General features: G+C 41.0%; 1 protein-coding gene across 1 annotated transcript in view; it reads left to right on the top strand.

Moving 5' to 3' along the window:
• The first annotated feature begins 3,627 nt into the window (after positions 1–3,627).
• LOC109437661 (A-kinase anchor protein 17B) overlaps positions 3,628–22,744 on the top strand; it is a 46,120-nt gene continuing 27,003 nt past the window's right edge. Inside the window, exon 1 of the mRNA XM_019717023.3 lies at positions 3,628–3,961. Coding sequence (XP_019572582.3) covers positions 3,780–3,961 — 182 coding nt within the window. The 5' untranslated portion in view covers positions 3,628–3,779. The remainder of the gene's footprint in view (positions 3,962–22,744) is intronic.

The raw sequence follows: 22,744 nt of genomic DNA, 5'->3' as shown, positions 1-22,744 counted from the left end.
CCCTTATCAGATATGTCACTGACAAGTATCTTCTCCCATTCAGTTGGTTGTCTTTTCATTTTGTTAATGATTTCCTTCACTGTGCAAAAACTTTTCAGTTTGATGTAGTCCCATTTATTTTTTCTTTTGTTTCCCTTGCCTGAGGAGACATCCAAAAAACTTTTTGCTAAGAGATGTCAAAGAGTTTACTGCCTATCTTTTTGGGATTTTCATTTTGAAAGAGGAGGTCATAAAGACACATTTAACCCTAGAGGAAAAAATTGGGCAAAGACTCATTCTGGGTGCCCCTCAAATCACTTAGCCTGTGTAGAGCCATATAGCTTAACAGTAAGATCAAAGCCTGCTTTCACAGGCCTGGGAGCTAAGAACTTTGTAAAGAACCTGAAAAACTGCCCACACAGTAGTTCTAAGCATCTAGGGTGGGGTTTGATTAAATTGACTTTGAAGTCCCTTTTAACACTGAAGTTCTGTCATTGTGTGATTCTCATTGATTCATTTTACAACATACAGTTCTGTTCAGGTGCTTTCTCTTCAGATCCAGAAACATTATGTGTAAATTTGAGGTGTATAATATATTGGTTTGATTTATCCTGATCCTCAAAAAGAAAAATAAAAAGGAAAAAGAACCCAACATACTCACACAATAAGCATACACACACACATACACAGAACACTTTGACAAGTTGGGGTTTTGTAAATTAAACTAAGCATGAAGGAAAAGGACCATAACCTCTGGCCTTCAAACCAATCATTCCAATTGCCAAAATTAATGAAATGAGTTTGAATACTATTTAACAATATACTCGTGTGGAGGAGGAAAAAATAATTTTCCTTCTACCTTTCTAAGTTTGTTTGGCTGGTCTAATAATCAAATTAATGTGAGACAGATTAACAGAAGAGAATAACCAAATTTACTATATATGTACATATGTGGGTTCCCTAAGAATATGGGACCCCAGGACAAATTGGGCAGTTGAGGCTGATATGCCATTCTGGACTAAGAAGAGGCAGGCAGGAGTCTGGGACTTCAAAGGGGAAGCAGGCAATTTACAAGTAGATGAAAAGGAGCAAACATGTGTTAAATAAATTCTTTCTGGGCCACTCAGAAACAATGGGACACAGAGGGGAGTCTACAAACAAAGTGCTAGGCTCCAATGTCTGCCACACTTAGTTCATGTTATGCAAAGGTGATAGTTCCCTTCTTTTAAGTAGGTTTTTCTATCTGTATTCCTTTAGGGCAGGTAAGGGGGAGGTATTTTTTTCCCCTTCTTCCACCCCCCACTCTGGTTCAAGCCTTTGTTTCTCAGTCTAGTTGTGTAGTTTCTCAGTCTAGTTGTGTAGGACACAGCGCCCTGGCCCATGCCGGTATTATGACCCTTGCACACTCCCCTGCATCCCCCCCCCACCAGGTAGTGGGCTGCCAGTCCTTGGTGGGTTGCTCACAGCAGCGCGTGGCAGCTCACCGGCCACTCTAGGCAGCTCTAGGCAGCTGGTGGCAGCTCATGCCAACCTCTGGTTGCTCACGGCAGCCTAGCTGCAGGGAGAGTTGTTGTTCACAATCTTAGCTGTAGAGGGCGCACCTCACTGGCCCATGTGGGAATCAAACCCGTTACCTCCGCCTTAGGAGCACAGAGCTCCAACCACCTGAGCCACCGGGCCAGCCCCATGGGGGGGAAAAGGGGGAAGTTGAAAGGCTCTCTGTGAGTCTTTTATTTCTTAAAAATAGCCAGCTTAAAATAATCAATGTCCCAAAAAGGCATATTTTGGGGTGGCAAACTCTGTTTTCTTTCACTCAGCAAGGAAGAAAATTCCAGGGTCAATTTCCCCCAACCCTTCAGTTATTTGGATGAATCTGAAGTCCAAACCAGCCATTCCACTTGGCTGCCTGATGTTTGTGTGGCAATGTGAATGGAAGCAGAATCATTACACTCTACTCAAGAGCCCCTTAAGGATCAGATCAAAATTTTTAAAATCACATTTTTCTACCTCTAGTACTTCATGCATAGTAGGTGTTTACATTAGATGTGTTCAATGAATGAATAAAATACATCAGCGTGTTCTAGGTCAGGACTGGGAGGGCAGGGAGGCGGTTATTCCAGATTTTGTATCAAGAGCTTAGAAATGTCAGAGACCATGGCTCATTTGAGAAACCACAGGAAGTTCAGTTGACCTGAAGTATAGAGTACTCTGCGATGGAAGTGCAACAGCTAGAAATGAGGCTGGGCAGGAGGCTAGATCACCAAGGGTTTTAGATGCCATGCTGTGGGTTTGGGGGCAGAAAATCAAGGGGGTGGGGGCAGAAAGGAAGTAGAAATGGGTTTGAAGCTGGGGTGGGCTTTTAAGTTGGAGTGTGGTGACATGATTATAGTTGACTTTTAGAGACAACTCTGGCTTCTAGTGTAAAATGGATGAGGAGAGGAGTGTTGGGAAGTCAGTCAGGAGGGTGCAAGCCTGGAGGCAAGTTACCTTGTTGGGAGGCCCTTTGGCAGTTGTGCAAAAAGGATGAGGACCTGAGCAAGGCAATGGTAACAAGCAGGGATGGAATGTTATTTAGGAAAGAATGAGCAGGAAAAATAGTGCTAGAAGACAAAAGCTAGCACCTTGACAGAGAGAATGAAATTAGCACCCCCTCCAACAAAACTCAATAAGATTTCCCATTAATCAAGTAGAAAACAGAGCCTTGTGATAGCAGCAGCAGTGAACAATAGCCCAGACGTGAGATGACAGTAAATCTGTGATATGACAGTCAAGAGAGAACATGAGAGTCCTGGTCTGCTCTGGGCAGAAGGGTTTGTGTCCGGCGTTGGAGGCATGGGGAGGGGGGTAGGATAGACTCATATTCCGCCTTACACTTTCAAAAGATATAAAGGAATTGTCTTAAACTCAAAGAAGAACCTTGAACCCAGGTTTTTGGAGCAACAAAGCATGGAAGAACTACGGGGCCAGAAGATTTGTCTTCAAATTGTTGGACCACCATGGGAAGAAGGGCAAAGCTGGCTTTGCGTGGCCTTGAGGGGGCAGAAGTCACAGGGGGGCCAGTTTCACTCAGCCTCAAAGTATGATGCAGAGAACCAAGCCAGGGTCCCAGGAGCCAGCGAGTCACTGGAAGTTGTCCAGCTTAGAGGGCAGGGACACACACACACACACACACACACACACACACACACACACACCTCCAAACCCCAAAGCAACCAGTGTGGATAGAGACAGCGGATGACCTCTGAGGCTCTTACTGGCCCTGTGATATACAAATTCTGGCCAAGTGGGGGTATATTTCTCAGAAGTCCTTCCTCAGGGGTGAGGTGGACAACAGTACCTCTCCGTTAGCTTCCTTATACTCGTTTGTTCAAAGGAAATAAGTCGCTTGGATGTCGCCAGACAAGGGAAGTTGCACCCTCTAAGTCATCGTAACTTCTTGCGGGGTTGGGGAGCCAGGGCAAAGCCTGGCCATCGCCAGGAGAAACCTCGCATTGGGATAAACTTTGGCTCCCGCTTTGCCGCACGAGAGGGGAGGGGCTTCTTGAATGACTCCTCAGGAGAAGGCAATTGGCCCCGCGGGAATCGACGGGGCGGGACTAGTTCACTGTTGCCATTGGTCCAGCCGGCAAGTTGAGGAATGGCAGCGAGGGGGCGGAGAGCTAGGCGAGAGCTCACTGACAGGAGCGGGCAGGCGGGTGAGCCTGGGAGCCCGCAGCCGGTAGCCGGGAGGTGGTAAGAAGCTGCGGCGAGGGCCGCACGGGGCGTTGGCATCAAGGCACGCGCTTGTGTCGCTGACTTGGATGCGGCGGGGACGCTTTTGCGCCCGGTGCGCTCGAGACGCGAGCCTTGCGACAGCTGGCCACGCCAGCCACAATCGCAGGGAGCAACTGGGAGCGTTGCCGGTGCGACTGCGACGGGTAGAAAGAGGCGGAGGCAGCAGACTGCTACTCCAGCGGAGACGCAGCGGATCCTCAGGATCCCGGTAAATGCCCCCAGCTCTGCTCACAGAGAAGGCGTCCACGTCCGGCTGCAGCTTGGCCGGGCAGCCGCCCTGGCCTACGGGGTCTGTGGGGCCTCGCAGACAGGGCCACTCTGGACCTTCGGTGGGGATTGGGAAGGAGATGCGCAGGAGATCTGGGTCGCCCCACCTACCCCTGCAGGGTCAGGTTTTCCAGGGATGTGTCCAGGCTCTTCCCCTCGTCCTCTCCCTTCATCCTGGATCTTGCCATACCTCCTCCAGCTGTGGCGCCGCACTAGGGGGCGCTCCAGCCGCTGCTCCAGCCGAGGTCACTCGGGGCACTCCCCTGGGGTACCGCTGGCAGTGGTATCCAGCTCGTGGGAACTGAAGGTGCGCTCTCCTGTTCGACTCCCATGTCAGGCGCCAGGACGCTCGTCTTTCCCCCTGTTTCAGCTGCTCTCATCCAATTAATCATTAGCAGCCCTCCCCCTGCCCCACTGATGACCCGGTCCTTGGCTTCAGGGACGTGTCAAGAATCTCGGCTTGTGCCAGCGCGGGTACAATCAGACAGTTTCCTGACTGGGAGAGCAGGGCTCACCCACAAGGCCTGAGATAGGGGGTCCTGAGCTGGGTTGGGCGGCAGCGGGGCTAGGGGAAGAAGCAAGTTGGAGAGACCCACGCTGTAGGAGAAAATGCCATTCCTGAACGCGGGGGAATTGTGGGGTCTGAGTCCTCGGGACCATGTCTGCTTTATATTTGGCCTCCTGCTTTTTGCCATTTTATTTAAAGCTAACCACTACCAGAGAACTTTGCAATGCTGCCAACTCTGAGGAGTGACTTGTGTTGGAATACTGGGTTCCAGCATGAGGACTGATTACCCGTTGGGCCTTTTCATTTTCCCTGTCCTTTCCAGGTTGAGAATGAGGTATCAAATATCATGCCCATATTTATATTGTTTTCCTGCCTGCCTCTGATCTAACTTTGGAACTTCATGCTGTTGAAAGAATGTAAACTTGTGCAACACCATTGTTAGGGCTCAGTCTTCATGCTAAGAAAACCACTCTTTGGGACAATACAGTTGGGACCTCTCAAGTTCTGTTTTTTGTTTGCTTTTTAAAGAGTGTGGTATTCCAGTAGTCACATTTTTTTCTGTGCCCTGTTTTTTTTTTTGTTTGTTTGTTTGGGAGAGAGTTACTCAGAGCATGGAGTAATTTGCACAAGGGTATTTTCATTTTGACTCTTGTTAAGCACAGAGAAAAGTGACAAGGGGAATAGTCCTGCTGGCACTGGTGCCCAGGCAATCCCAGCTATGCATATCAGAGGATGATGGGGGGGGCTGACTTGAGGTGGAGGTAACATGGTGGGGGACAGGGCGAGCCAAAGCCATCTTGGTGGGTCATGTGCTTTCCATGAAGTCCCAGCCAAAGATCACACCTGTAGTGTGGCCAATTTGTTTGGGTTTCCCATCGTACACTTGTGGAGAAAAGTGGCCTTTGAGTGGCTTCATTTGTCATCTCCAGCATCAGAAGAAAAGGTGAGGCACAGAGGTTTGGGAATGTGAAGGTAATGGTGGTGGCAGTGGTGGTGGTGGTGGTGGTGTGTGTGTATGTGTGTGTGTGTGTGTGTGTGTGTGTGTGTGTGTGTGTATGTGTGTGTGTGTGAGAGAGAGAGAGAGAGAGAGAGAGAGAGAGAGAGAGAGAGAGAGAGAGAGAGAGAGAGATATCCTTCAAATGTTGAAGCAGCTCTGTCTGTCATGGAGACTGGCTACATGTTTATCTTCCTAGCATGCATTCTTGCCTTTGCTAGGCAGAGGGACTTCTGCTGATTGTTTCAGAGCCAGGGTGGTGGTGCACGTGCAACTCTCTGATTTAGTGTCCACTTGGATCTATATGAGTACTGTGTTATATCCAACATGCTCCTGGAACTTTAAGAAGCTTTAAAGCCAAGCTGGGGGCTGATGTAGACTAATGCCTGCGGCCCAGTCTGAGCAAAGGTAGACTGCATGAAATCCAGTGGTCCTTTACTCAGAAGAGACAGTGTAAGCTGGGTCACTTACAGGAGGAGAGAAAATTCAGCCATAGTAATAACAGGAGCTCATATTAATTGAGTACTTATTGAGGATTAAATATTTTACTTGCATCATTTCCCTTAATCCTTCAAAAATTCTGTAAGGTAGGCCCTTATCATTATCATCTTCTGAAGCTCAAAGAGGTTAGATGAATCACGCAGCTGGTCAATGGCAGAGATTGGATTTGAACGTAGGTCAGCTTGACATCAGCTCTTGAGCTTGAAAGCATTTTACTATTTACTGTCACAGAGGTTTCATAAAAGAGGTGGGATGTGAGCAAGGCTTTGAAGAGTGGGTGGGACTTACATAGGGATAGAGGACATTTGGCTGAGGCGATCAACATGTTTGAAGGAACTCAAGGAAGACTGCCCTAGCTAGATTGCAGGATGGGCACAGGGGCATGATGTAATATAAGGCTGACGGGGGAGGGGAAGGGTTACCTTTTGGAGAACCTTGAAAAGAACTTGTGATTTCATGCAGTGAGAAATAAGGAGATGTTAAGATTTTTTTTTCCCCCCAAGTCAAGTTGTTGTCCTTTCAATCTTAGTTGTGGAGGGTGCCGTTTAGCTTCAAGTTGTTGTCCTTTCAGTATTAGTTGTGGAGGGCGCAGCTCAGCTCCAGGTCCAGTTGCCAGTTGCAGGGGGCGCAGCCCACCATCCCTTGTGGGAGTCAAACCGGCAACCTTGTGGTTGAGAGGATGCGCTCCAACCAACTGAGCCATCTGGGAGCTCAGCTGCAGCTCAGCTCAAGATGCCGTGTTCAATCTTAGTTGCAGGGGGCGGAGCCCACCATCCCTTGCGGGATTCGAGGAATTGAACTGGCAACCTTGTGGTTGAGAGCCCACTGGCCCATGTGGGAATCGAACAGGCAGCCTTTGGAGTTAGGAGCATGGAGCTCTAACCTCCTGAGCCACCAGCCCGGCCCCGAGAATTTTTGAGAAAGGAAAAGCATGGCAAGACCAGTACCAATCACTTGGTGTGCCCTACCTGAGTCCCTGAGCCTGTCTCTGTCTCACTCTTTCTTGAGAACCTTGCCCAATTGTCATCATACCCTGTATTCCTTAAAATAAGACCTAGCCGGACCATCAGCTCTAATGCATCTTTTGGAGCAAAAATTAATATAAGACCCGGTATTATATTATATTATATTATATTATATTATATTATATTATATTATATTATATTATATTACATTACATTACATTACATTACATTACATTACATTACATTACATTACATTACATTACATTACATTACATTATATTATATTATAGACCCGGTCTTACATTAATTTTCACTCCAAAAGACGCATTAGAGCTGATGGTCTGGCTAGGTCTTATTTTCGGGGACACACGGTTTTAACTCTTGGTTTTGAATTTCTTGAACCCTGGGGAGCACCAGGTGCACGCAACCAAACAGATTCTTGGGTTTGGTGTACATAAGGAGCAAGCTAGGGGAGGGGCCATTGGGTCAAGTTCAGCCTTAGATGGGTGTGCTTCAGCTTATACAATGTTTTCAAAAGCCATTGGATTAGGGGTCAACATTGAAAAACCAAAACATCTGAAAAAAAAATTCTTTTTTTTAATTTTTGTTTTAAATTTTATTTTACTAAATTTATTGGGGTGACAATTGTTAGTAAAATTACATAGATTTCAGGTGTACAATTCTGTATTATATCATCTATAAATCCCATTGTGTGTTCACTACCCAGAGTCAGTTCTCCTTCCATCACCATATATTTGATCCCCCTTACCCTCATCTCCCACCCCCCACCCCCCACCCCCCTTACCCTCTGGTAACCACTAAACTATTGTCTGTGTCTATGAGTTTCTGTTTCTCATTTGTTTGTCTTGTTCTTTTGTTGTTTTTGGTTTATATACCACATATCAGTGAAATCACATGGTTCTCTGCTTTTTCTGTCTGACTTATTTCGCTCAGCATTACTCTCTCAAGATCCATCCATGTTGTCACAAATGTTCCTATATCATCTTTTCTTACCACCGAATAGTATTCCATTGTGTATATATACCACAACTTCTTTTTCTTTTTTTTTTTTTTTTAATTAAATTTATTGGGGTGACAATTGTTAGTAAAATTACATAGATTTCAGGTGTACAATTCTGTATTACATCATCTATAAATCCCATTGTATGTTCATCACCCAGAGTCAGTTCTTCCATCATCATATATTCGATCCCCCTTACCCTCACCTCCCCCCCCACCCCCCTTACCCTCTGGCAACCACTAAACTATTGTCCGTGTCTATGAGTTTCTGTTTCTCATTTGTTTGTCTTGTTCTTTTGTTTTTTTTGGTTTATATACCACATATCAGTGAAATCACATGGTTCTCTGCTTTTTCTGTCTGACTTGTTTCGCTCAGCATTACTCTCTCAAGATCCATCCATGTTGTCACAAATGTTCCTATATCATCTTTTCTCACTGCCGAATAGTATTCCATTGTGTATATGTACCACAACTTCTTTATCCATTCATCTATCGAAGGACATTTTGGTTGTTTCCATGTCTTGGCCACCGTAAACAAAGCTGCAATGAACATTGGAGCACACGTGTCTTTATCTCTAAATGTTTTCAGATTTTTTGGGTAGATACCCAGGAGAGGGATTGCTGGGTCATACGGCAATTCTATTCGTAATTCTTTGAGGAACCTCCACACTGCCTTCCATAACGGCTGCACCAGTCTGCATTCCCACCAACAGTGTATGAGGGTTCCTTTTTCTCCACAACCTCTCCAACATTTGTTACTATTTGTCTTGTTGATGATAGCCATTCTGACTGGGGTGAGGTGATATCTCATTGTGGTTTTGATTTGCATTTCTCTGATGATTAGTGATGTTGAGCATTTTTTCATATGTTTATTTGCCATTTGTATGTCCTCTTTGGAGAAATGTCTCTTCAAGTCCTCTGCCCATTTTTCAATTGGGTTGTTTGTTTTTTTGTTGTTGAGTTGCATGAGTTCCTTGTATATTCTGGATACTAGCCCCTTATCGGAGGCACTGTGTGCAAAAATCTTCTCCCATTCAGTTGGTGGCCTCTTTATTTTGTCAATGGTTTCTTTTGCTGTGCAGAAGCTTTTAAGTTTCATATAGTCCCATTCGGTTATTTTAGCTTTTACTTCCATTGCCGTTGGAGTCAAATTCATAAAATGCTCTTTGAACCCAAGGTCCATAAGTTTAGTACCTATGTTTTCTTCTATGCAGTTTATTGTGTCAGGTCTTATGCTTAAGTCTTTGATCCATTTTGAAATAACTTTGGTACATGGTGACAAATAGCAGTCCAGTTTCATTCTTTTGCACGTGGCTATCCAATTCTCCCAGCACCATTTATTGAAGAGGCTGTCTTTGCTCCATTGTATGTTTTTAGCTTCTTTGTCAAAAATTATCTGTCCATATTTATGTGGTTTTATTTCTGGGTTCTCAATTCTATTCCATTGGTCTATGTGTCTGTTTTTCTGCCAATACCATGCTGTTTTGATTATTGTAGCCCTGTAGTACAAGCCAAAGTCAGGAAGTGTGATACCTCCATTATAGTTCTTTTTTCTTAAGATTGCTTTGGCTATTCGGGGTCTTTTGTGGTTCCAAACAAATCTGATGATTTTTTGTTCTATTTCTTTAAAATATGCCATTGGGATTTTGATGGGGATTGCATTGAATCTGTATATTGCTTTGGGTAATATGGCCATTTTAACTATGTTGATTCTTCCAATCCATGAGCACGGGATGTCTTTCCATTTCTTTGTGTCTTCTTCAATTTCTTTCAAAAATGTCTTATAGTTTTCAGCATATAGGTCTTTCACATCCTTGGTTAAGTTTATTCCTAGGTATTTTATTCTTTTTGCTGCAATTGCAAAAGGAATTGTTTTTTGTATTTCTTTTTCTGAGATTTCATTGTTAGTATATAGGAAGGCAATGGACTTTTGTGCGTTGATTTTGTAGCCAGCAACTTTACTGTATTCGTTGATTGTTTCTAATAGCTTTTTGGTGGAGTCTTTAGGGTTTTCTATATATAGCATCATGTCATCTGCAAAGAGTGATAATTTAACTTCTTCATTCCCAATTTGGATGCCTTTTATTTCTTTCTCTTGCCTGATTGCTCTGGCAAGGACTTCCAACACTATGTTGAAAAGCAGAGGTGATAGGGGACATCCCTGTCGTGTTCCTGAACGTAGAGCAAAGGGCTTCAGTTTTTCTCCAATAATTATGAGATTAGCAGAGGTCTTGTCATATATGGCCTTTATTATGTTAAGGTATTTTCCTTCTATACCTATTTTAGTGTTTTAATCATAAATGGATGTTGTATCTTGTCAAATGCTTTTTCTGCATCAATTGATATAATCATATGATTTTTGTCCTTTATTTTGTTTATGTGATGTATCACATTGATGGATTTGCGTATGTTGAACCATCCTTGTGCCCCGGGGATGAACCCCACTTGGTCGTGATGAATAATCTTTTTAAGGCATTGTTGTATTTGATTTGCTAGAATTTTATTTAGGATTTTTGCATCGGTATTCATCAGAGATATTGGTCTGTAGTTTTCTTTTTTTGTGCTGTCCTTACCAGGTTTTGGTATCAGGGTAATGTTGGCCTCATAAAATGAGTTAGGGAGTACTGTCTCTTCTTCAATTTTTTGGAAGAGGTTGTGCAGGATTGGTATTAGATCCTCTTTGAAGGTTTGGTAGAATTCACTAGTGAAGCCATCTGGTCCCGGACTTTTGCTTTTGGGAAGGTTTTGGATGACTGATTCAATTTCGTTACTGGTGATCGGTCTGTTTAGATTTTCCAGTTCTTCATGGTTCAGTCTTGGAAGGCTATATGTTTCTAAGAACTTGTCCATTTCTTCTAGGTTGTTGAATTTGGTGGCATATAGTCCTTCATAGTATTCTTGGATGATCCTTTGTATTTCTGTGGTGTCCGTGATAACTTCCCCTTTTACGTTTCTGATTTTGTTAATCAGTGTCTTCTCCCTTTTTATCTTAGTAAGTCTAGCCAAGGGTTTGTCAATTTTGTTAATATTTTCAAAGAACCAGCTCTTTGTCACATTAATGTTTTCTATTGTCTTTTTGTTCTCTATTTCATTTAGTTCTGCTCTAATTTTTGTTGTTTCCTTTCTTCTGCTGACCTTGGGTTTTACTTGTTCTTCTTTTTCTAGTTCTTTAAGGTGTAACATGAGGTTATTTATTTGGGAGTTTTCTTGTTTCTTGAGATAGGCCTGTAATGAGATAAATTTCCCTCTTAAAACTGCTTTCGCTGCATCCCAAAAATTTTGGTAGGATGTATTTTCACTGTCATTTGTTTCTATGTATCTTTTGATCTCTCCTCTAATTTCTTCTTTGACCCAGTCCTTCTTTAAAAGTATGTTGTTTAATCTCCATGAATTTGTGTTTTTTCCCGCTTTCTTTTTACAGTTGATATCCAATTTCAAAGCCTTGTGATCAGAGAATATGCATGGTATGATTTCAATCTTCTTAAATTTGTTGAGACTGATTTTATGTCCCAATATATGGTCTATCCTTGAGAATGTTCCATGTACACTAGAAAAGAATGTGTAGTCTGATGTCTTAGGATGAAGTGCTCTATAAATGTCAATTATGTCCATTTCATCTAATGTGTCATTTAGGGCTACTATTTCGTTATTTATTTTCTGTTTGGATGATCTATCCATAGCTGTCAATGATGTATTTAAGTCCCCTAGTATAATTGTGTTTTGGTCAATTTCTCCCTTTAGTTCTGTTAGTAGTTGCTTGGTATATTTCGGTGCTCCCTGATTGGGGGCATACATATTGATGACTGTTATGTCTTCTTGTTGTACAGTCCCCTTCACCATTATGAAATGTCCATCTTTGTCTCTTGTTATCTTTTTCACCTTGAAGTCTGTTTCATCTGATATCATTATGGCTACACCTGATTTTCTCTGGGTACCATTTGCTTGGAGTGTCAATTTCCACCCTTTCACTTTGAATCTATGCTTCTCCTTGTAGCTGAGATGTGTCTCTTGGAGACAGCATATGGTTGGGTTTAGTTTTTTGATCCAATCTGCTACTCTGTGCCTTTTTATTGGTGAGTTCAGTCCATTTACATTTAGGGTGATTATTGATATGTGAGGATTTCCTGTCATTCTATCTTTAGATTTCTAGTAAGGCTGTGTCTCCATTGTTTCTTTGCCTTTTTGTTGTTGTCTATTATTTCTGTGTGGTGGTATTCTATGATGTTTCCCTCTGTTTCTTCTTTTATTTCAGTATATATTTCAGTTCTGGATTTATTTTGAGTGGTTACCCTTAAGTTTATGTAAAAGAAAGTTTGATATTTAGAGTACTCCATTTTCTTCAGCACGCTTACTTTCTCCATTCCCATATTCCGGTTCAGGCCTTTACTCTCCCCCTTTTTGAGTTTTGGTTGCCACAAATTGTCCCTGTTGATGGTGGTCAAATAGCCTCCTTTAGTATTTCTTGTAGTGCAGGTCGTGTATTAAAAATTCCCTCAGCTTCTGTATGTCTGGAAAGGTCTTTATTCCTCCTTCATATCTAAAGGATATCTTTGCTGGATATATTATTCTTGGCTCATGATTTCTCTCTTTCAATAGTTTGAATATTTGGTTCCACTCCCTCCTGGCTTGTAGAGTTTCTGCTGAAAAATCTGATGATAATCTAATGGGCTTTCCTTTGTAAGTTACCGTCTTCTTTTCCCTGGTTGCCTTGAGGATTCTTTCTTTGTCGTTGATTTTAGACAGCTTCAATACAATGTGCCTTGGAGAAGGCCTGTTGGGATTGAGGTAACTAGGTGTTCTATTTGCTTCTTGGATTCGAGGGTCCAGTTCTGTCCACAAATTTGGGAAGTTCTCATCGACAATTTGTTTGAATATATTCTCTGTTCCCTTCTCTCTTTCTTCTCCTTCTGGTATGCCCATTATTCTTATATTGCTCTTCCTGATGGAGTCAGAAAGTTCTTGTAGAGTTCTTTCATTTCTTTTAAGTCTCAAGTCTCTTTCTTCTTCTATCTGTGTCATTTCCTGGTTTCTATCTTCGATGTCACTGATTTGTTCCTCCATCTGGTCAACTCTACTACCTAAGCTGGTTATTTCATTCTTAATTTCTTCTATTGAGTTCTTAATCTCCAGATATTCTATTTGGTTCTTTTTTAAGATTTCAATCTCTTTCGTAAATTGCTCATGCTGTTCTTTGATTGACTTTCTGAGTTCATTTAACTGCCTATCTGTGTTTTCTTGTATCTCGTTGAGTTTTTTCAGAACTGCAATCTTGAATTCTCTGTCATTTAAGTCACATATTTCTGTATCTTTAAGTGCCTTCTCTGGAGATTTTTCACTTTCTTTCGGAGCTATCTTGTTGCCTTGGTTATTCATGGCGATTACTGGTTTACTATTTCTCTTCCTAGACATCTACAGGAGTAACTTCTGCAACAGGTTGATAGGAAGAGGTCTTTCTTTTGTTTTCCAGTACTTGTTGGTAGAATGTTTTACTTTTTCTCCGACTGCAGGCGTTTTTTTTTTTTTTTTCCTCTCTCACAAGGTAGTGCTATGTTTTCTCTGCACTATTCCTGCTTCTCACACAATGGGGGGATTCCCTGGGAGACGGGCTTCTCCTCTGTTAATAGTTCGTCTAGGTCACAGGGCGCAGTGTCCCGGTGGGTATGTGGAGAGCTTTTGATGTTCCAAAGCTCTTCGAGCTCCTGATTCAAAGCTCGTATGTTTCAGCAGTTCTGTTTACTCCTGCAGGGATCCGCCCAGATAGGTGGGGTCAGGGGCGGGGTGAGTTGTGAGAGGTGGCCCAGAGCAATGGCGGCGACCACCACCACAGCCAGTCCTGCTTCCACAGCTCCCTCCCCTTTGCCGGAACTAGTTTGGCTGTGAATTTGTGTCTGTGGTCCACAGTTCTCAAAATAGCAAATTTTCTGTTGTTTTGATCTGACACTACTACTGTTTCGCTTCTAGCATCGGGCATGTGGGGGCAGGGCGAGCTCTGGGAGGGTAGGGAGGGGGCAGCTAGTCTCAGTGCCTAAGGCTTTGTTCTCTGCTCGACAGTGCGGGCTTAAACCATCGTTTTCAGCCTTTTTCCCTCAATCTTTTCTCCGAGGTCTCTGCCGTGTGCGTTGGGTTCAGCCGTGTTATATGCTGTCCCCTCAGCCCTGTGGAGCCCTGGCGGAGCCCTAGCAGTCCGAGTTCTTCCCTCTCCTGCAGCTGCGGTAGTTCCGGGAAGCAGCGAGCTCGGAGCACTGAGCTAGGTTTGTGTCCTGTGCCCGCGCGGCTCCATCTCCGCGCACTTCTCCCTTTCCTCCTCCCTCCACTCGCGTGAATCTCCCACCTGTAGGTGATTTCAGTCGGTAGTGGGCCTCTTCGTCCTGCTTGTCTGCTGTGCAGGGAGTCTTTTGTGGAGTTTTCATGTTCGATTCTTTGTAAATTCCAGGGGAGCTTTACAGAGGCTCACCTCACGCCGCCATTTTCTGAAATTTTTTTTTTAAAAGTCAGGATTTCCATCTTCTCCCAAAACACCAGAAGGCCTGGGCTGTGTTTTACCTGTGGAAGGCAGAGCTGTGTAGTGCTGACCCCTTTAGCTGGGGTCTGAGTGCTCCACAGCCCCAAACCCAGTCCTGGGACCTACCTGACCCTGAAGGTCCCAGACCCCTACTCTAGAGAAAAGGGCCTCTACTCAGGAAGATTCTAATTTAGGATTACCTTCTTGTCTTATTGTGTAATTAGGGAAGTGTTGGACATGCAATAGAGCCAACTCTGTGAAATGTGAATAATCTTAACACACAGTGATGCTGTGGACATCATTGGGGAAAGGCTGATGGCGAGGGACTGAGCATTATTCATAGGTGGTACCTTTGCTTTGGGCTGGGATTTCGAAGCCCGCTATGCTAGGGCCCCAAAGAAACATTCTGGTGGGCCTTATTGTTCTTTATCCTTCACTTGAACTCAGGTTTTCTTTCTGCTGAATAGTTGGTGTGTACAGTTTGTGCATCAAAACGATGAAAAGAGTTCAGGGGAAGAAAACAACTTAGAAATGACTACGAAAAAAGTATCATCTTAGAAAGTTTACTTTAGAAGTCCCTGAAGACTCTCCATATGTTCTAGATGGACAGGGATAAGCCATTTCTGTATTGTCCTTTGGGGTGGAGAGTTCTTCCTTGTGTAGGTCTATCCTACAGTGCAGGTCATTTAGCATATCTGTCCCCCTGCTCACGAAGTGGCAGCAGTGCCCTTCCCTACACCAGTTATCGTGACAACTAAAACCAACTGTTCCTGTGCATGTCCCAAGACTCTTGAAGGGAACAGTACTAGCACATTTGAAAACCACTGAGGCATATTCCTGGAAATGCCAATACTTATTTCATGTGAAAGAGCATTAAAACCATTATCACTTTTCTGTAGCCCAAAGTATCCTATGGTTCCCATGGCATTCACCATTTACTTCCTCATATTCCAGTTAATTGTTTTAATTTCTTTCTCTTTCTAGACTCAGTTTTTTGAGAGTGACTCATTGTATCCCCCAAAGTGTTTTATACTGAGTAGATGCTTGGTGTACACTTGATTGATCTCCAAGTTCACTGATTAATGTTGATAGCTCTAGGAGCCTGAAAGAATAAGCAAGTCTGCATTAGCATTTCACAATTCGTCTCTAGGTGCTATTATTAGTATTTTCACTATGGAAGCAACACCTTTTAAATATAATTGATAAGCAAATTCTCTTGTTTAGGTAAAATTTAGAATTATCAAGTTCATGCTCTGTGCCAGGCACCCTTCCTTCTAGGCTCTGAAGATAAAATGGTGAACCAGACACATGCAGTCCCTGCCGTTACGAAACTTGCAGAGTAGGGGGTGGGGGTCGGTGTAGATAAAAAAAACACACGTTAACAAATGCACATGATTATTTGATCATTTCAGTGTTACCATGAAACTAAAATGGGTTGATATGCTACAACATGACAGGGGTGGGAGCAGCGCTGTTAAAGCTAGTGTTCAGGGAAGGCTTCTGAATAATGAGAAGGAGCCAACCATGAGAAAATCTTGAGGAAGAGAGCACTTCAGCTGGAGGGAACCACAAGTGCAAAGGCTCTGAGGAGTGAACTTGATGCATTTAAGGAGCAGTAAAAAGGCCAGTGTGACAGTCATGGAGAGAACAAGGGCAGTAGGGCACAAAGGGACAAAATGAGTTGAAAGAGATTGGTAGCGGCTATATTTTGGGGATAAGCTGTTTGGATTTTGTTCAAAGCATGGTGGGAAGCCACTGGAGGATTTTGAACAAAGGAGTAACAGGATCTTACTTAAAGTTTTTTTTTTTTTTTTTTTTTTTTTTTTAAAGCATTTTGGCTGGATGGATTTGGAATGTGTGGTAAAGATGGAGTCAAAATGACTTCCTGAAGGGTTGAATCTAAGTGGAAGGGAGGAACTTGAGCTCCTGGGTGGAGGGTGGCTCTGTTAGGGAGATGGGAATCACTGGGTGACTCCCAAGAGTTCTATTGTACTTGTCAGGTTGAGATGCTAATGAAACATTCAAGTTGGACACATTGAATAGGCAGTTGAACGTCAATGTGAAGGTTGGCTGGAGCTTTAGCCTACATAAAAATTAAATGCAAATTAAAGCTACTTTAAGTTGCCATTATAAACTGATAAATGTAGCAGAAATAAAAATGTTAATATTCCAATGTAAGCAGGGCTGCACGGGGTGCATGGGAATTAAGCATGTTAATACTGTGATGGCATGATAAGTTGACTTAATCCTTCAGGAGAACAATTTGACAATATGTAATGAGCCATATGAACTTATTCCTATCCTTTGATGTAATATATTTTGAGGAAATCATTTAAAAAAGATTTGGACAATGATTTTCATTGTGGTGCCCTTTGTCATACTAGTAGTATAGAGTAGTAGTGATGCTCTTTTGGAAAGAGTAGTGCTCTTTTTTTTTCTTTTTTCTTTTTTATTAGTTTTAGGTGTACAGAGCAATGTACTAGACATTTACACCCCTCACAAAGTGATAACCCCCAATCTACTGCCTCTCTGACATCCTATATAGCTGTTAGAGTTCCATTGACTATATTCCCTATGCTGTACTCCACATCCTGTAACTATACATATAGTTGACATTCAATATTATTCTACTTCAGCTTCAGGTGTAAAAACTAATTGGAAAATGCAAATCTCCATGAAGGGGGAATATCTAACCAAATATGTAGGAACTCTGTAGAGTTTCTGTAGAATTTCTGCTTTATATATAGAATTTTTACAGAAGTTTGCTATAGGCATGAAAAGTGAGGAATGTATTGATCATATTAGTATCTGAGATTGTTATTAAATAGGTGCAAAACCCAAATCATGATGGTCTCTAACTACAACCGTGTAAATCTCACATGTTATTCATGCAGAAAATTGTAAATATACAGTTGTCTTAGTTTTTTAACCATTTCATCCACTTTTGACTTCACACCTCTTTCACTCTGGCAGTGTTCCCTGGTCAGGATGCTACAACACAGTAGTCCACCATGAAGAGTTCACGTGAATGGTGGCTTCTCAAGCCTTTCCACCCTTGATCACATTTTCGCCATAAGGTATTGAGTAGTATCCTATTCTGCAGGATCTGTATTCAAATAAGTTTACCTTGGGATTTTAAAAAGGTTGGGAAAATACTGCTGCTTTCAGAAACTACTTACTAGTAGCTCCTAGCACGGTCCCATGTAAAGACTGCTTTTGCCCTGTAGGTGGCGACTCGTGGGCAGGAAGTTTGCTGGTAATTTTCAGATTGGGAAGATAAAACAGAGAAGTAAAACACTGGGGACTTCATGATATGCATTTCCCACAAATAATACTCTATTTGGTGAGTGAGGCTAAAGTATGTAAGATACTCAGCCACATTCCTTCAAATCCCTGATAGCATTTTTTTTAAATATGAAGAAGAGAAAGCAATGAGTCTACTTTAGTAGCATTATAGTAAATTAATCCAAGGTTTAAAGCAGTATTCCTGGCAGGAAATGTCTGGGGAGTCGTGTTCTATAACAAAAACTTTCCTGGTGCTAAAGAAGGGGCAAAAGACCAAAAGACTGGTCATATGGGTCTGCGACTGCCCTGTGCTTATTTTAAAAAATTGCTCCCTCCCTTGCCATCATGGAATGACTTCCATGCTCACTGAGTTACGTAAATGCATTAGCACAGAAAGGCCTAACACAAATCTTTCCTTAGGTTAATTTATTCTATTAGCCTTAGAAACACTTTGCTTTCACAAACATTATCACATAAAGGAAATATGATCTTTTAAAATAGGGAAGTAAAAACAGGAAATTAAGTTGCCAAAGGAGATGAATCAACATGAATTCGGTTTTTTTCATTTCAAGATCAACAGTTCCCATGCGAAATTCTCCCTTAGATCAGATTTTCTTTGAGCGGTGGTAGAAGAGATTCTCTTTCAGTAGGACACTCGTATTTCCTGGTAACAAATTTATCATTGCTGAATGGCTGTGATCTCCAAAAGTCCCTTCCTTTCTGTCCTCAAAGCTCCCAGTGGTCTGCACCCTTTAGGACCATCTCAATTTGAGAATTTAGTCATCTGGTAGGTCCTGTATTGGCTATATTCCTATTGCAACACTGAGGGTTGCTCATTTTAATGATGTGATTTAAAAATTTTTCAAGATCATATGGTCAGCCTCAGTTTCAAAATTGTGTAGGTTAGTGATGTGTTAACACACATGAATGTTCATCCATGACTTCTTGAGTGAAGAGCCAGGAAATAATTCTATTTGGTCAAGACTTACTGGGCTTCTGCACTAGCCAGGAAATTGGCAATTGGCTAGGTTCATTTAAACCAAATACATCTTGGCTGCCCTGGTAACTGACTATAAATATGTTGGTATAATTTTAGATACTTTCAAAATGACTAACTTTAAAGTTCAAAAGCCTGGAGAAAAAAAGAAAGGCAGCAAGTAACTACTTTGAAAGACGATATTGAGTTGTATAAATGGTCCTATTTTTTTCACTATTTTTAAAAAAAGTGCCTCATTCAAATGTCCTTGACAACAAATATTTATGTGAGTGAGGAAAAGTGAAACAGAATGAATGATGGATACTTTGCTAATAACTCAAGTGCTTTTAAAGTTTTAAAGTTATATTTATGATAAAACAAAAACAGAACTGGAGATGTAGTAGAAATCTCTCTAGTGTCTTCTGAAATGAAAGGAAGTATTGGAGTGACTGAATTGCAGACCCTACAGAATGTATTGAATTTTCACTGCAGGTTAAAACAATCATTTTAAGTTTGGAAGAACATCTCAAGACTGTTTCCTTTTCTCTCTTCTCTTATTCTACTGTTATTCAGTCAGCTTTGATACTAGGTACAGAGGCAAGGAAGATGAGGTGGACAGATGACTGGAGAGAGCAGCCATGTTCTCTTGAGTCCACTAGAAATGTTCTGGCATGGGAAGCATGTTGAGTGAAATGTTTTGGTAAAGCTATGTGCGCACGATACTGCTGGAATTCACACTGTGTAAATGTTATTGAATAACTAATTTTTTTAGGTTAGAGGAGCTCTTATTCAACTCTGCAAAGGTATTAAACAGAGAAGTGATTTCAGTAGTGTTGCTTTTAATCAGATGAGAAGAAAGATGTGTGTATATGGTGGGGGGGACTGGGAAGGTCATGGCAGAGCATAATAGAACATAGGAATAGTTAAAAATCTTTACTAAATTTTGCTTTTTGATAATTTATGAAGGTTATAACTATGGTTTTCCTTGCCATCAGGGCTTGGTTTATACTAGGCTCTTAAACCTTTGTTGAATAAAGTAATCTACGCATATGACAGCAGTTGGTGAAAATGATGGGAACATTGTTAATGAATTCTACCATTGCTGTCAACTGAAGCACATATATATTAAAAGGGAATTTAGAGGCCAAATTAGGTTGCTCTAAATAATCAATTTTAAGTTGTAGTCTAATAACTTGATCTCAGTAATTCCACCTGTTTTGGTAGATATGTTTTTATTAATATATATAAAATACATAAAATGCATGACTATATGTACTAAATAATATATCTAATTTAAAATAGATTATTTAGCAGCCACTATGGAAAACAGTATGGCAGTTCCTGAAAAAATTAAAAATAGACCTACCTTATGACCCAGCAATTCCACTCCTGGGTATTGTTTACTGGACAAAATAATTTTCCAGGTAGTCTGCCAAAAAGGATTTATTCAGGAAAAGGAAAAAGCAAAACTACTGCAGCAGTGTGAGAACCAGCATCTCTGGTCAGCTGCCCAAATGCAATGTTCCACCCCTCTCCCAAGATGGCCGCTATATATATTCCCTCCCCCTACCGCAGGAAGTTAGAACCATAAAGTTTTAACAGGAAGTCAGGACTAGAGAGTAACAGGAAGCCCAGCTCCATCCACAGACCTCCCAGCACCTGGGTCAGTTTTCTCAAAGTGCCAGTTCGCTTTTATCAGTTATTTATACAAAGAAATCCAAAGCACTAATTCAAGATGTGGAACCAACTGAAACGCCCATCAATAGACGATTAGATAAAGAAATTGTGGTACATTTATACAATGGAGTATTACTCTGCCATAAAAAAGAATGAAATCTTACCAATTGCAACAACAGGGGTGGACCTAGAGGATATTATCCTAAGTGAAATAAGTCAGACTGAGAAAGACAAATACCATATGATCTCACTTATGTGTGGAATCTAAGGAACACAATAAACAAGAAAACAAAATAGAACTAGACTCATAAATACAGAGAACAAACTGATAGATGCTAGATGGGAGGGGGGAGGGAGATGCATGAGAAAGGTGAAGGGATTAGGAAGTACAAAACAGTCAAGGAGATGTGAAATACAGTATGGGGAATATAATTAATAATGTTGTAAAGACTATGTAGGGTGTGAGATGGGTACTGGACTTATTATGGGGATCACTTCATAGATTATATGAATGCCTGACCACTGTGCTGTACACCAGAAACTAATACAAAATATTATTGAATGACAACTATAGTATTATATATATATATATATATATATATATATATATATATATATATATATATATATATAACAGGATGTAAAGTACAGCATAGGGAATATAGTCAATGGTATTGTAACTGCTATATAGGATGTCAGAGAGGTAGTAGACTGGGGGGTTATCACTTTGTGAGGGGTGTAAATGTCTAGCTATCACATTTCTTTGTACACCTGAAACTTATAAAATAAATAAATAAAATACATTTATATATATGTACAATTAAGTTCTGAGTATAATAATCTCAAAAAGCTCACCACCATATTATACAATGAAGTAATAATCTTAATTATTTTCAGTATATAATAAATATTAACTCTAAGAAAAAAATGAAATAAAAAATGAAATAGATTATTAAACAATATGCTTATTTGGTTTAAATAAGATTAAAAACAGGGACTGTATGGGGAGAAGAGCACAAACCTTTTTAAACCTATTTTCAAGAGCAAAGTAGGGCCCTATGTAGCTTTAACTACATTCAAGGACTCAAGGATTGGCACATGGAAGCTTGGAGTTGAGAAAGTATCCTGATTTAGACAAAAGCATCTGTTAAAGTTGAGTATTGGATATTCCTGAGTATTTTCCAGAAACATCTGTCTGTTTATAATACAAGACAAATCAGCTGTGACTTAAACATTCTGCAGCCAGATCAGTAGTTGCTTGGGACGGAGGAAGGATTACAAAGGGGCACGAAGAAAACTTTTCAGGATGATGTGCATTTTCACTGTCTTGACTGTGGTGATAGTTTCATAGATGTGTATACATATGTCAAAATTCATCAAAATGTACACTTTTGATACATGTGCACCTTATTTTACGAAACATGTCAAATGCGTGAAACGTGTCGTATATCACGTTTCAATAAAGCAATTTTTGAAAATAACTTCTGCAGCCTATGGCATAGCTAGTATGGAATTGGCCAACTGCTTCTTCGTTATTCAAAGTTCTGATCTCCCAAGCTTCAGTGATGACTCACACAAATTTGGTTATGGGTTCAGATACCAACCAGCATTTACAGTTAAGGCAGATAGAGGGGTATCTCTGATGGGGGAAGAGAGTTGCCATTGCATTGATTAAATCAGCAAAAAGTTTTATTAAAATTACTTTGCAAAATATCATAACCCAATTTATGAACTTTATTCCTATGTATACATAGTTTTGACAAAAATGTATCTAAAATGACACTGCAATACATAGCTTTGCATATGCTCTTTTTTATTTTAAATTATTTCCCTAGATAAGTTTCTAGAGAACGTTACTGGATGAAAGGGGGTAAGAATTTTTATGATTCTTGGTACGTTTCATTGAATTATTCTAGAAAAAGATGTAACTAATTCACATTACCTCTAGTAAGATATGAAGGTGCCTGTTTTTTCTTCTTCTCAAAACTTTTCCAGGACTGTTTTTTTAAATTAAAGTTTATTGGGGTGACAATTATTAGTAAAGTTTCAGGTGCACAATTCTGCAATACATCATCTACATATCACATTGTGTGTTCACCACTCAGAGTTAGTTCTCCTTCCATCACCATATATTTGATCAGGAATAGGATTTTATCATTTTGATTTGTGTAAAAACTATCAAATGAAATTGTATATCTTTTTTTTAAATTAAAGTTTATTGGGATGACAATTGTTAGTAAAGTTACATAGATTCCAGGTGTACAATTCTGTATTACATCATCTATAAATCACATTG

This window comes from Rhinolophus sinicus, chromosome 18 (assembly GCF_057876585.1).
Source record: "Rhinolophus sinicus isolate RSI-liver-muscle chromosome 18, RSI-T2T, whole genome shotgun sequence".
Taxonomy (NCBI): Eukaryota; Metazoa; Chordata; class Mammalia; order Chiroptera; family Rhinolophidae; genus Rhinolophus; species Rhinolophus sinicus.
Note: the sequence above shows the minus strand (reverse complement) of the source record. Positions and strands in the feature narration are given on the sequence as shown.